This window comes from Chanodichthys erythropterus, chromosome 11, assembly GCF_024489055.1.
Source record: "Chanodichthys erythropterus isolate Z2021 chromosome 11, ASM2448905v1, whole genome shotgun sequence".
Lineage (NCBI taxonomy): Eukaryota > Metazoa > Chordata > Actinopteri > Cypriniformes > Xenocyprididae > Chanodichthys > Chanodichthys erythropterus.
The window spans coordinates 41,229,990-41,245,276 of record NC_090231.1 but is presented as its reverse complement, the minus strand read 5'-3'; the positions used below and the strand labels follow the sequence as shown (position 1 = coordinate 41,245,276).

General features: G+C 39.5%; 3 protein-coding genes across 3 annotated transcripts in view; all 3 read left to right on the top strand.

Annotated features, from left to right (window-relative positions):
- Positions 1 to 15,287, top strand: part of LOC137030825 (ribonuclease inhibitor-like) — a 39,584-nt gene that overhangs the window by 14,045 nt on the left and 10,252 nt on the right. The window lies entirely within an intron of this gene.
- six7 (SIX homeobox 7) lies at positions 691 to 5,838 on the top strand. The gene is made up of 3 exons (XM_067401023.1): positions 691 to 1,098; positions 3,513 to 3,676; positions 5,634 to 5,838. Exons 1-3 carry the CDS (start codon positions 691 to 693, stop codon positions 5,836 to 5,838), a joined length of 777 nt encoding a protein of 258 aa, XP_067257124.1.
- LOC137030758 (paraneoplastic antigen Ma1 homolog) lies at positions 12,526 to 13,947 on the top strand. The gene is made up of 2 exons (XM_067401194.1): positions 12,526 to 12,798; positions 12,964 to 13,947. Exons 1-2 carry the CDS (start codon positions 12,526 to 12,528, stop codon positions 13,945 to 13,947), a joined length of 1,257 nt encoding a protein of 418 aa, XP_067257295.1.

Sequence of the window (15,287 nt, the reverse complement as noted above, 5' to 3'; positions counted from 1 at the left end):
AATACAAAATGAAATTAATGTATTTCTGATATCTTACATAAGAAGAGCGAGGGGTGTTTATATCAATTTGAAATTTAGGTGTTGCATAAACTATTTACCCCCACCTTGAACACATTTAATTATCTTTTAGCTACAAGTAGCTAATATTTTGTTACAGTCACTTCAAACTCACATCATTGGCAGAAACCAGAGCTGTTTTCACTGACTGCATCATGAGTCGTTCTTACTGTATTTATCCAGCAGAATGAAATTAAGTTGCTGTCAGTCGTTGTCGTTAGTTAGTCTAACAATCTGATCATCTCGTCAGTCCCTTACGCGAACAGCAACCCCCCGCTAAGTGGCTAATGACCGAGGCGTATAATCCCCCTCAAAACAAGCACAAAGATGCTAATTGAATCTCTCTATAAATAAGCTTGACTTCTGCTGCTCCTCCTTTACTAGAAGCGGCACCGAGCACTGGAAGACGCCTGTGTACCGCGAGTTCAACCAGATCCTACCGAGAAACTAGTCGGTCTAGAGGTACATTAAAAGGTGTATCCTCAAGTAAATCAGAGTGTTTGTACCGCATTACTTTAACTGAATCAGTGACCAGAGAGACTCGTTCAGAGGATCCAGTCGCTCGCGCGCAATGGTGATATAAGGAGGCGCGAAAACTTTTCACTCACAAACCCAAACTATACAAACCTAGTCATGTTTCCTCTCCCGATGTTCACACCTGACCAGGTGGCTCGCGTCTGTGAGAATCTGGAGGAGACTGGAGATATCGAGCGTTTGGGTCGGTTCCTATGGTCTCTGCCCGCCGCCGTGCCCGGTTCGGCCGGTGAACTACTCAACCGTCACGAGTCGGTGATGCGAGCCCGCGCGCTCGTCGCGTTCCACGGAGGGAATTTCGATGCTCTCTATCAGATCCTACAGAGTCACCGCTTCACCCGGGAGTCCCACGCCAAGCTGCAGGACCTGTGGCTGGACGCTCACTACCGCGAGGCGGAGCGCCTGAGGGGGAGACCGCTGGGCCCAGTGGAGAAGTACCGCATCCGAAAGAAGTTTCCCCTTCCTCGAACCATCTGGGACGGCGAGCAGAAGACACACTGTTTTAAGGTGAGGCAAAAACATTCAAAACGTCATTTTAAAGTTACTGATGACTGAAGGAAGAGTAAAAGTCAGGACACACACCATGCCTACCTGGCTCAGTAATCTTAGTCATAAAAACTTTGAAATGACACTTAAAAAGAGTTATGTAGTGGCCATACATTTTAAACAAATCCAAACTCTCATATTTTATCATAGTTGCAACCCTCTCAAACAACTTCTTGAAGTGCTTTTAAACTGTATAAAAAGCTTTCACTTTTCACTTCAGTAGCATTTAGTTTTCAATAGAAATTCAGAAACACAAAATCTCTAAAAAGCTCATTTCAAACATAAACATTTGAAAGATCTTTAAGATCGAAAGAAACATAAATTCAGCAAAGTGTGTCCAAACTTTTGACTGATACAATCTAGTGATACTATATCTAATTTAGTAAGTTTATACAACCTAGGCAATGGATAATGCACAATTTCTGTTTTAAAATACTTATATGACATAAAATGAATAAAATCATATTTGTAATATAGTGAATTTTGTATAAATATTATGTAAAACATACCACCTTTCTCTCGTTACTGTTATCAGCCACTGGAAAATACTCATCAGTAGACTAACTAGAAAACACTCACACACGTAGGGCACGTATGCATTGAAAATTCAATTAAATATTCAATAGAACCCATTCATCAAAGCTAACTCAGACTAAAAATGTTTTGAAACAATCAAAAATATAATTCAATTTGATTGAATCAACCTGACTACATTAGGTAACAGCAAAGTCGTTTTAAGGGTCTGACTAAGTAGAAATAGTTTGTTGGGTCACAACTACATTTTCACTTTTAAAAATGCAAACAAATAGGGACTTATTTACATTTCATTCTTGATGCAACAATGTAAACACGGCATTAAGCTCCTGCACCTATGATCTCATGCCGAGCATCTCCATTTGTCTCATTGTATAGAGTGCACGGGCTCTCACAGCACATTGAGACATCGCTGTCAGTCTGTGTGCAGCTTGTTTTTAAGCCTCTTGAGTCGAGGACCACCTGTGGCATTTAAGCTCTCATTCCGCACAGATGACTTTCTACCTTTTCACCGTGTTCCAGACACCAGTGCTCAGATTAACTAACAGCTAAAGCTCTCATAACGAGTCCGTCATTGTTTTTGCAGACTGATCGAATGTGAATTGCAATGGAAAGTGGATTTTAAAGTGGTCTCCGTGCAGCGTGACGGGTGCTGGGTCACTTTACAAAGGTGGTTAGTAGTTACTAGTGCAGGAAATGAACCTTAATCACTGACCAGCAGACAGATTACTCCAGAATACAGTAAATGAGATCTGATGGCTAGCACCTTAACACACAAACCGGGATTGACTTCAGGAGCCCTGATCCAGGAGCAGTGCTTTAAGCCTAATACCAACTTCTGCCCTTCTTAGCTTGGATTTTCAAGGACATCATGATTGAAATATCTACTATTGCATGACTACAAATGCATATAGAGAAGCTAATTGCAATGAATCAACTCTATTTGATTTCTAACTCGAATACAACCAGTTTATTACTTCTTGTCAGACAAAACATTTTTGCGGTGAAATGAGCTGCAGGATTGATCCTCTTTAGCAGACAAATAAAAATGCTTCGCCAGGTTATAGTGATCTATAAATACATCTTACTCAACAGAATGATTATTTTAAATGTGCTTTAATAAGATATAATGCTATTATCCTTCTTGAGCCTTTTAAAGGACTCTTACAACAGTGAAATTCACATTAAGGTTTGCCAAAAAGGTTAGTTAATTTCTGAAAAAGTGCTTCTTGGAAAAGTAAAACATTCTTTCTGAATGCCCATTTAATAGCCTTAAACTAATTGGAGAAAATAGCTGAAAAAAATTCAGATGAATTTGTGATTCAACGTATAGCCTTCAGTACAATTGAAAATTTTGGGTTAAAGAAATTACTTTTACCCAGATGCATTAAAAAGTGACAGTAAAGGCATTTGTAATGTTACTAAAGATTTCTATTTCAAATAAATTATTTTTATTTATCAAAGATTCCTGAAAAAGAAAATGTTTCAATGTTTACTGAAAAATATGAAGCATCACAACTGTTCATCAGTGATAATAAGAAGAAATGTTTCTTGAGCTTCAAATCAAGACTGGAGTAATGATTCTGAAAATTCAGCTTTGATCACGGGAATAAATGACATTTTACAATGTATTACAATAGAAAACAGTTATATTAAATAGTAATAATAATATTACACAATTACTGTATTTTTGATCAATTGAATTAAGTCTTGGTGAGCAGAAGAGATTCTTAAAAAAAACATTATAAAATTGTACAGATCCCATTTTCAATGTTAGTGTAACTGTGAAGTTAGCAAGAGAATGTATTTTGTAACAATGATCTTTATTCTGTGTTTTCCAGGAGCGAACTCGTAGCCTCCTAAGGGAATGGTACCTGCAGGATCCCTATCCAAACCCCTCCAGAAAGCGTCATCTGGCTCAGGCCACTGGTCTCACTCCCACACAGGTTGGCAACTGGTTCAAAAACAGAAGACAGCGGGACAGAGCGGCATCTGCTAAAAACAGGTACACAAACTTACATACTGTACAGGTACACTGTAGAAATGAATTGCAGAGAAATAGAGCTGCACGATTAATTGTTAAAAGATCTTGATTCAAACACACACAAAAAGTGGGATCAAAGATTATAGTTTCGATATAAACACTGATGTCTAAGGTAGCGATCATAATAAAGCAAATCACCTTTTGAAAGAAACTTGATGCTTTAAAGGTGCCATCGAATTGAAAATTGAATTTACCTCGGCATAGTTGAATAACAAGAGTTCAGTACATGGAAATGATATACAGTGAGTCTCAAACATCATTGTTTCCTCTTTCTTATATAAATCTCATTTGTTTAAAAGACCTCCGAAGAACAGGCGAATCTCATCATAACACCAACTGTTACATAACAGTCGGGGTGTACGCCCCCAATATTTGCATATGCCAGCCCATGTTCCCAACATTATGAAAGGCATTAGACAAGGGCAGCCCTTATTTACGTCTGGATGTGCACAGCTGAATCATCAGACTAGGTAAGCAAGCAAGGACAATAGCGAAAGATGGCAGATGGAGCGATAATAACTGTCATGATCCATGATCATGATATTTTTAGTGATATTTGTAAATTGTCTTTCTAAATGTTTCGTTAGCATGTTGCTAATGTACTGTTAAATGTGGTTAAAGTTACTATCGTTTATTACTGTATTCACGGAGACAAGAGCCATCGCTATTTTCATTTTTAAACACTTGCAGTCTGTATAATGCATAAACACAACTTCATTCTTTATAAATCTTTCCAACAGTGTAGCATTAGCCGTAAGCCATGGAGCACTATCAAACTCATTCAGAATCAAATGTAAACATCCAAATAAATACCATACTTACGCAATTGGACATGCTCCATGACGAACACTTTGTAAAGATCCATTTTGAAGGTTATATTAGCTGTGTAAACTTTGTTTATGCAATGATAGAGTCGTGAGCTCTGGGGGAGGCGGAGAGCACGAGCAATTAAAAGGCCAGCAGCATGAATCGGTGCATAGTTAATGATGCCCCAAAATAGGCAGTTAAAAAAAATATTTTAAAAAAATCTATGGGGTATTTTGAGCTGAAACTTCACAGACACATTCGGGGGACACCTTAGATTATATTATATCTTGTAAAAAAATGTTCGATGGCACCTTTAAATAAAGATTGTATCAATTACATCGTTATACCAGTAGGTGGTGACAAGTGACCGTTAAATAATGTATGTCATTGAATCATTCATTCAAAAGATTCATTCAAAAATGCTGATTCATCCAGTAATGAGTGGTTATGAGTGAGTCATTGAATCATTCATTAATTTATTCACCATTAACCATTTAAAATAATTAAATTACAAATTTCTTTTACTAATTTACAATGTATGTAAAAAAAATTTATTTATGTAATAACATGTAAAAAGTAATTACATGTTATTTTGTTTAGTTTAGAATTGTTGGAGAATCATGATATCTGTTTGAAAAAAAAAATTGATTCTCAATTTCTCCAGAATCATGTAGCTCTATGAATGGGAGAATGTGCAACGCACAATATGGTGGAATAAGTCCCACCTCCTAAATAAAAGTGCCAATCGCCAATTGTTAAAGTCATCGAATCACTGTAGCTGTTTTTAGAAGCTCCGGTTGCTTTAAAAACAGTCAAGTGTTTAGAAACAAAATTTATGAGACAGTTGTTGTCAGATTTCATTGGTGATCATAATCTTGATCGATTTCATTGGTGATCGTAAGCTTAGTGAACGGCTTTGGAGAATTTGATGGTTCCCCATTCAAAGAGATATGAGCTGTACTTGCATGACTGAAATAGCTGCCTGAGAGGCGTTTCAAAGATGGCCTAGTAAAATAACTTTCCTTTAAGGGACTTTGTTATAAAAGTCAAATATATTTGTGTTGACTTACATCTCAAGCATGGAGTTAAAAATCTAAATTTTTTCCCCCAGACTGCAGCAGGATTCCTCCATCCTACCCTCTGGTAGTTCTCCCGAATGTTCCTCCACGGAGCACAACACACACCTCCAGGGCTCGTCCCCGCATCGCCCCGGGAGCCCAGAGAACAGCGTCTGCAGCTCGGGCACCGGTCCGAGGGGAACTGGGGCCTCCACACCAGACATCTCTGTCAGCAGCGACAGCGAGTTTGAGTCGTGAAGAATGCCTCCGTCTGCCCTCCCAAACTGATAAGATGTCTGGAGGGTAGAGGACTGCTGCTGGATTTGGTGAAAGCTTATAGATGCACTTAAAGGAAAGACTGAGAAATCAGCTTGTGAATGGACTTTCAGATTTGACAAAAAAAGCACAAAATGCTCAGTTATTTGCTCGTTCATGCTTGGTCTGTTACTGACCAAAGAGGAACTACAATTTCAAGACTGAACTGTGCACTTGAAATTGAGCAGACTGGACCTCTTAAAAGGCATGTGCCAAATAAATCTCTTTGGGTTCTTTGGCTTTTTTAATCATTCTAATACTCAGGTGGCACAAAATGTGAGACATACCATACACAGGAAATATTATGCAAATTTTGTACATGAAGTCTAGTCTAGGTCCTCAAGTCAGGCCTTTCATAGCACTACACACGTCTGTCAAAACCGTGAAAGTGAAACTGTCTGATCTGCATGTCCATTGAAAACGGAAGGTAGAAGTAACTTGCTGCTGTATGTCTTATTATAATATAGTATAGATTATGCCAGTTACTTAAGCTAACTTTGCATTTTTGGTTATGTTTTGTTTATTGTTGTTAAATGAGGATATAAAACCATTGAACAGTTTTACACAGGAATATAACAATGTCACTCTTAGAAGAAAAGGCTCTATATGGAACCTTAAACAAGGGTTCTCACAGGCTTTTAGGGGTTCACATCATCTGACCATTTTATGCATTTAGTTTTAATTCATTTGTTTTGTTTGTTGAATTTATTTTTAATGTTAATTACATTTTATTTATTAAACAGCTCAAAAAAATATCACTAGAACAAAAATGAAATAACCCATTAAACATTAAAGTATTATGCAACCATTATGCAAAGACATTTCTCCTTATATAGAACCTTTTTTGGCATAAAGCATTCTTTAAAATTGAGTCAAGAACCCTATCGTTCTATGTAGAACCCCACTGAACCTTTTTTCTAAGAGTGCAGTCTGGATGAATATAAATTAACTGACATGTTATGGAATATTAATGCTGCTTACTTTACACTGGGTGATTTCTGCACTATTAAACGGTATTGCAAAACTGTGACCAAACAGGTTTCCTCAACACTAAGGGAAAGTATTTTAACATCTTAGAAATTACACACATCATCTTTAAATCAGCCTCTGCATACTTTCTATATGTTTCATTTCAACGATTAGAGTCACTCAGCTCAGTCTGAAGTCATTTTATGTGCCTACACTTTGAGGACTTTTGAGGTCCATTGTTTTTCCGTTTTCACACCCATACTCACCGAAGTTACAAGATCAGGATTGTTTTGTTTTCATTTGTTGTTTTTTGCAATTTTGAAATAAATGAAATTATTTTTTAAGCAAAGAGAGAGTGTCGCATGGTCATATGGCTGGCAGCACAAAGGCTGTATGTTCAAAACATGCATAGGGATTCATAACCTCCATTGTTCCCTTAACGACACTAACTAGTAAGTGCACAGGTCACTTATAACATCATCCAAATGACCCATTGTTAAAATAATATCAACTCGTAGCATATTTTTAATATTTTACTGTAAAAGTATGTGTATTAATTCATTAAAAAGGCTATACATTTTTAAAATGATCAGGTAATTAATTCTTTTAATACCTCATTTTCACCATATTTTACGGTAGGCTAATTTAAAGTCCCCCCGCATTCAATTATTTTATTTCTTAAAACTCATCTATGATAATCAAAATTACATATTTAAACATTTTTTCCTGTGAAAATTTCGTCATGCCTTATAGCTTGAATGTAACTAAACTGTTTCACTCGCTCAACTGTAGTAAACGCTACACAAAGTGAAAATAGAAACTAATTTAGATTATTTAGAAGTTTAACAGAATTATATAGGCCACCAGAGGGACTGTGCTTCTGTCCTTGCTGATTTGTCTGATGACCTGGGGGAGCAGCATGACTGGAGGAATTGCGTCCGGGGGAAGACTGGACCATTCATGGGCCAGCACTTCCTTGTCCTTTTAAAAGAATATTGGGCAGTGAGAGTTGTCTTCTGAGGCAAAGAAGTCGACCTCTTGCCTCCCGAAGATACTACAGATTGTGTCTATTCCATTGGGGACACGTTGCCCCAGGACAGCATCTCTGCCCCTTGGTTCAGTCTGCCCGGCACATGTGCCACTCTCAGTGAAGACAGGTTGTGCTGTGCCCATAAGAGGAGGCATTTCACCAGTTTGTACAGAGGCCTCGATCTGAGTCCACCTTGGTGGTTTATGTGTGACACCAAGGTTTTAAGGGCTAGGAATGCTGCCATCATTTTTAGACAGTTGATATGCCACTCTCTCAGTGCTTTATCAGGAGCCAGATGTTGGCCTGCCCTCGACAGGGCTCCGCAACCCATGTTGAAAGTATCTGTCAAGACCACCTTCCTTCTGGAAACCAACCCCAAGTCTGTGCCTGTCTGGCCATGGTCCACCTTGATATGGAGGCATCCTAGATACCAAACGTGGGCTGGAATACAAGGTTTCAGCCAATACTGCAGGGGCTGCATGTGTAACAGGACCAGCTGAACTACTGATTATCACCATCAGTCCCAACATCATCTGAAAAGTTCTGAGGGGGAGTGAAGCCCCAACTTTGACGCCTTGAGATGCTGGATTGTGACATCGTGCTCTGGTGATAGCCAGGCCCCTATTTAGGCTGAATCAATAACCCCAGGAAGGAGATTTGTTAGCTGGAAGACAGTGAGCTTTTGGCTAGGTTGATCCTGAGTCCCAGGCATTCTAAATGGCTGACTGGGCCAATACAAGCCAGTCATCAAGGTAATTCAGGATTACCCCTCTCAGAGGGGAGAGAGACGGATCCATGCACTTTGTAAAAGTGAGTGGGGCCAAAGACAGTCCAAACAGAAGGACTGTATACTGATTAGCCACCCCTTCAAATGCAAATCTTAAAAACGGTCTGTGACGGGGGCTGTCTGGATATATAAATAGGCATCTTTCAGATCCACTGAGACACATTATCCACATATTTTTTAATATATGAAAAGTGGCAATTTCTTTTGTATTATTCATTCATTCATTCATTCATTCATTCATTCATTCATTCATTCATTCATTCATTCATTCAGCTTATCTGGGGCCGGATTGCGGGAGCAGCAGTCTAAGCAGAGATGCCCAGACTTCCCTCTCCCCAGACACTTCCTCCAGCTCTTCCGGGGGTATTCCGAGGCGTTCCCAGGCCAGCCGAGAAACATAGTCCCTCCAGCATGACATAGGTCTTCCCCGGGGCCTCCTCCCCGTGGGACATGCCCGGAACACCTCCCCAGGGAGGCGTCCAGGAGGCATCCGGAACAGATGCCCGAGCCACCTCAGCTGGCTCCTCTTGATGTGGAGGAGCAGCGGCTCTACTCTGAGCTCCTCCCATGAGACCGAGCTCCTCACCCTATCTCTAAGGGAGTGCCCAGCCACCCTACAGAGGAAACTCATTTCGACCGCCCCGTTGGGTAAGACCCAACCAACAGGCGCTTGCATGCGAGCCCCAACCCCGGGCCTGGCTCCAGACTGGGGCCCCGGTTGCGCCATACCGGGTGACGTAACTGACCTTGTTATAATTCTTTTCATAAGGGGCTTTTGAACCCTTCTTAGTCTGACCTGTCACCTAGGACCTGTTTGCCTTGGGAGACCATACCAGGGGCATATAGCCCCCGACAACATAGCTCCTAGGATCATTCGGGCAACCAGACCCCTCCACCACGTTAAGGTGACGGTTCGAGGAGGGGCTGTATTATTCAATATATTATAATATATTAAGTTAACAGAATGTATTATTCTGTATATTTTCAAATATACCATTAAATCATTTATTATAATGACCATCATATATAGGGAAATATATTTTCTTTGTGTAAGGGTACACCATATAGCCTAAATATAGCTTTTACAGTATATGTAAATAATTAGCCATAATAACTGACTATACATTACTGCTACAAAGAAACAAAATAAGACAATTTATTGCACTCAAATAGGCTAATTAAAACCTCCACTAAACTGTGTTAAGTACATGAAAACAGAAACTGAGGAAACAACACAGTCCAATGCTGATACTAACATTTACAAACAATGTGGAAAACATTTGTTTATTTGTGTTTCGTGGAAAATAGCATTCAACAAATCTATGGCGGCATCTGCTGGAAAGCCAAGTAAAATAATTTGTGTACACGCACATGTCCCATGATCCCCAGTTGAACCAAAACACCTGACGCCTAGGCTGCTACTCCGAACAGATGAAGAATCTGTTAGAAATTACAATCTTTTGAAAGCCACACGGATGTTAAAACATGAAGTTAATTTCAAAGCGAATATGTTTCTGAAGGTTTCCCTTATAACATTTTAAGCTGTTGTTTTTGAGATGCGAAATCGAAAGTATTTTGAAACCTGGGGCCCGTTTTAGAAAGAAGGTTAAGTGAGAACTCTGAGTATGTTAACCCTGAAATGAGGGAAACTCTAGGTTTTCTGTTTCAGGGTAAGTCAACTCAGAGTTCAAGTTTTACTTCAGAGTTGGTTGAACCTACTTATTGAAACGGGGTCCAGACATTTACTTTAATGTATTTTTGTTTGTTTGTTTTGTCAAAGAGCAAAAATCTGCTATTATTAAATTAAATATTTCAGTTCATATGTAGCAATTCTGATCATTATTTATACAATATGCCCATTACAATTCAGGTTACTTTTACTCAATCGGTTATTTGAGCTTTTGAAAATAATAAAATCCACTGTGAACTTGAAGTAATTGATCAAATGACAAATGTTCTGACAATTTATAAAGATTGGGTAAATATATATGTAAATGATATTAAACAGCAATAGAGAAAGTAACAAACTGAGTTCAGTTTTCCCACTCAAAGTTTTAACAGTGTAAATGTCTAATAAATTTATATTTAGAGCCATGAGTCAGTTAAACTCATTGAACTGATTTGAAAGGATTAAGAAGACTATTTGATTATTCTACAATGCATAAACTAACTGTATTTTATGTAGTGTTTTTCGTTGTTGTTGTTGTTGCTAACTCAACATTCTTATTATTTTCTTGAATAACTGCCATGTTATTCATCTCAGTAACTTATTGTCATCTCAAGGTCATGCTGAATGATTATTGACCAGTGCTGATCTGTTTTCAATGGCAGTTAAGCTGCAGTATGTCAGAGGAGTGAGAAAAGGACTCTCTCTCTCTTAAGATAAGTCTCTCAGAGAAACAGACTGTAAGACTGAATCTGTTTTCAGAAAAGCATGTGTAGAGCCCTTATAAATTTAAGGTATTTTTTTTATGAACGATTTTTTTTTATTGAAAAGAAAAGTGTTATAAAAGTTATTTGCTTTTGTGATCAAGAGTATTTGAATATTGGAATGTTGATTCACATTTGGGATAGCAATCATTATTTTTTTTATCAATTTTTTTATTTTGGGGGTGAAGTTATTTGCAAAGTAATTCACATTTTGTTAGTGTACGAAATTTTAATGCGGTTAAAATTTAGGGAAAAATTACAGAAAAAAAGGATTTTTATTTCGCTGGAAATCTGCTTAACCAATGAGGTGCTCTCATTGTGACCCCTGGAGTTCGAGGGGCGGAGTCAAGAGAGATGGGAAAATATACAGCTTGATATTGTCGGTAGAGAGTTGAATGAGGATTAGTAAACAAACAAAAAAAAAAAGACTGAGCTTAACGATTTTAACAGTTAAGAGACTGTAAGAACTGAATATCCAAAAAGACTTGAGTTTAGAAAGGGATTTATTTTTGTTTTTTAAAAGGCGATTGAACTAACAAAAGTGATCGAAAGTGTCTGAGAAGTGTGCACTGATGACAGAGTGATCGGAAGGAGAGATCAAAGCTGCTGTGTTGGCGTGGAAAATCAGGATTCGTTCGTGGATGGAGAAGTTCGTCTGGACGTGTTGATCGTCGTCGCTGGATGCCTCCAGTTTGCTGCTGTTCTTTCCTTTGTGCTTCCTGATTTTGGGATCGGTAACGATTTCCTGGAATCGCGTTTATCTGGATCTATGAGTACTCAGTGTGGTGTCAAATTAAAAAGAGCTCCAACATAGCGCGCCAACGAACAAACTAAAATCCCAGCTGGGTAGAATACATTACTTTGGGTTTATTGTGGTTTAATGTGATTTTCTGGACTTGTGTTCATGTGAATTGTGATTTCATTGATTGAATTTCATTTGAAGAGAAAGGAAAAAACAACAAAAAGAGTTCCAGTCTTAATAAATGCATGTTTATTGTTCAGTTCACATCCTGATGTTTTTTTTTTTTTTTCTACTTCCACTGTCTAATTCTAAAACATTAATCTAACACTATCAAGTGAATATCTGAAGATCTGGGTTTATTTTTTTTTTTAAATATAAATTGAGTAAATTTAGAAATGTGCCTCTCACCAGGTTATTGTTAATTTAGAAGTTCCCCTAGATATAATTCTCATATTTTTGAGCCATATTTATTGGTGAGAGGGCTACATTTTTGTGGGGGCTCGTCCGGGATCATTCAGATTATTCGGATTGTGTTTACAAAAAAAAGTGAAGTTGTTTGAAAAATTTGAAAGCAAATTATTTCATATTGTGTTTTTTTTAGATTTTTTTTTCTTTTCTTCAAAGAGCTTAACGCTTAACAGCCATTACCTGTTTTCTGAGCACATATCGTAAATGACACAAGTGAACAAAATGGAGGTTAGCGAGATTATTGCTTGGTGCAGAGAGAAAGATGTCGAGCTGGATAGAGTTCTAATTCTGAGCAATGTTTCTGCAGATTGTGAAGACAGAATAATATATAGTGTGCTGGATGCTGTTCTGGGAAGTGGTAAATGCAAAGTGCTTGATCGCCGCTCTGATAAAACTAAGCGACTGCAGTTTGTCTTGCTTGAAACAGCTGACAGCATTTCCAAGATGTCTATCCCTGCAGAACTTGGAGAACCTGAAGTAGGCTGCTGGTACACACAGGTTGTTCATGTTGCAGCTGAAACACCTAAACAGAATAAGGAAGATGAGTTCCAGTTCAAGTTGATCTCTTTCCTCCAAAAATAAGGGAAATCGCTAGCTGACATTCCAAGTTTGACTGCCCCTGCACCTGATCTAAACACTCAGCTTGTGGATGCCATAAATTCCCTTGTTCAAACGTGTCATGTGGCTTCATCTGAGGAGAGAGTCGGATATAGAAAGCTGCGTCCCTTCTCAGGATTTATCCCAACTCCTCCTGGGGAAGATGAGTATGAGGTCTGGATAGAGCAGACTACTCACATTCTGGAAGAATGGCAGTGTTCTGATAATGTCAAGAAGCAAAGATTAGTAGAGTGTCTCAGAGGTCCTGCAGCAGACATTGTGAGGTTCGAGAAGACTAGTAATCCATCTGCTTCTTTCAGTGACTATCTTAGTGCACTAGAGTCTGCATTTGGCACTACTGAGGATGCTTCAGATTTATTGTTAAAGTTTCGGAGCACTTACCAGAGTGAGGGAGAAAAGCTCTCAGCCTACATACTGAGGTTGGACAGAATGCTGCATAGTATGCTGAGGAAGAAAGGCATTGAGTTCTCTGCCATGAATCATCTTCGAATGCAACAAATAGTCAGAGGTGCCCTTTCCAGTGACCTAGTGGCTATGCGCTTGAGAATGACCCATAAGCTGTGTGCCCCTCCTTCCTTCAATGAGTTAATGAAGGAGGTAAGAGAAGAAGAAACTCTGTTGAAAGACAGGAGTTCAGCACAGTCAAATGTAGCTGTCTCAGCGGATGACCCATTTCTTGAAGTGGATACCACAAACACTAACATGGGCGATTCAGAGGTAGAAAAGCTAAAGAGGGAGATAAGAGGACTTAAGAACGAGGTGTCTCGTCTGTCAGCAGCAGCAAAGGAACCTATAACCCATGATCATCCTGCCCTGCACAGTCTAGCTGCGCTTGCAGAGAGTAAAACACAAACCAGACCAGTAAACAAAGCCAATGTCTTTTGTTACAGATGCGGAGAAGATGGGCATCTGAAGCGTGAATGTACAAAGGATGAAAATCTCAGGAGAGTTAACCAGCGACTCATTAAAATGAGACAGTCGTCGGGAAACTTCTCCGGGGCTCAGTAGAGGAACGGCCTGAAGCTCCGGGAAAGACACATTCCACAAAGTGCAAAAGAGTCAAAGTTGAGCCAGCAGTTCTTCCGAACGGGTTAGTGGGACCTACCTCTGTTCTTCCCATCCAGGTGGAAGGGATCTATGCTAAGGCTTTGCTGGATAGTGGATCACAAGTCACTCTGCTTTACAGATCTTTCTATGATAAATACTTGAAGCATCTGCCATTGACACCAATAGAAAATTTGGAAGTATGGGGTTTGAGCATGCAGCGGTACCCATATGATGGCTGTTTGTCTTTAAGGCTGGAGTTTCCAGGATCTGTGGCGGGAGTGGCGGAATCCATAGATGCACTTGTGCTGGTCTGTCCCGATCCTGTCATAAAAGGAGATGTAAATATTCTGGTGGGAACAAATACATCTGTGGTGAAGAAGTTGGTAGAAGCATGTAGGGAGAGAGGGGGACATGATTTTCTTCACACCTTGGCTGTCCATCCTGAGATAAAGAATGCTTATGCACAGATCATTGCTGTTGAAAAGTCTGATGTTGACGACAGTAGAGGGACTGTCTTGTATCTTCGCTCTAAACCAGTGAAATTGCCTCCAGGGAAGAGCACTAGGGTTTATGGGATGCTGAAATATCCTGCTGCTCCTTCTGGTAAGACCCTGTTAGTAGATAAGCTGGAGGAATCACGATTTCCTGAGGAACTGCTAGTAGCGGCGGAAGTTCAGTCCACTACTGTTGTCCAGTCAAAAAGGATTGGAGTTACAATCAGAAATGTCTCCACTCTTCCAGTGATGATTAAAAGAGGAATGCCCATTGCTCATGTGTTTCCAGTCGAAGTCGTGTCTACAGTCTCTAAACCCAGAGAGAATAGTGGTCAGACTAAACTGAACAAGCATTCATTTAACTTTGCCGATTCCCTTGTCTCTGAACAATGGAAACAGCGGTTAGTCAAAAAGATGTTGGCGAGGAAGGATGTTTTCTCATGTGATGAATTTGATGTGGGATGTTCAAAGAGCACCCAACACCACATTAGACTGACAGAGGATAAGCCTTTTCGTGAGAGGTCTCGACGGCTTGCCCCTGCCGACATCGAGGATGTTAGGCAGCACTTGGAAAAGCTGAAGGAGGCTGGAATAATTGCAGACTCCAGAAGTCCTTACGCTTCACCGATCGTCGTAGTCCGGAAAAAGAACGGCCAGATAAGGATGTGTGTGGACTACAGAACGCTGAATCGTCGTACAATCCCTGACCAATACACCGTTCCCCGCATTGAAGATGCTCTGGACTGCTTAAATGGAAGTCAGTGATTCAGTGTTTTGGACCTTAGGAGTGGATACTATCAGATCCCC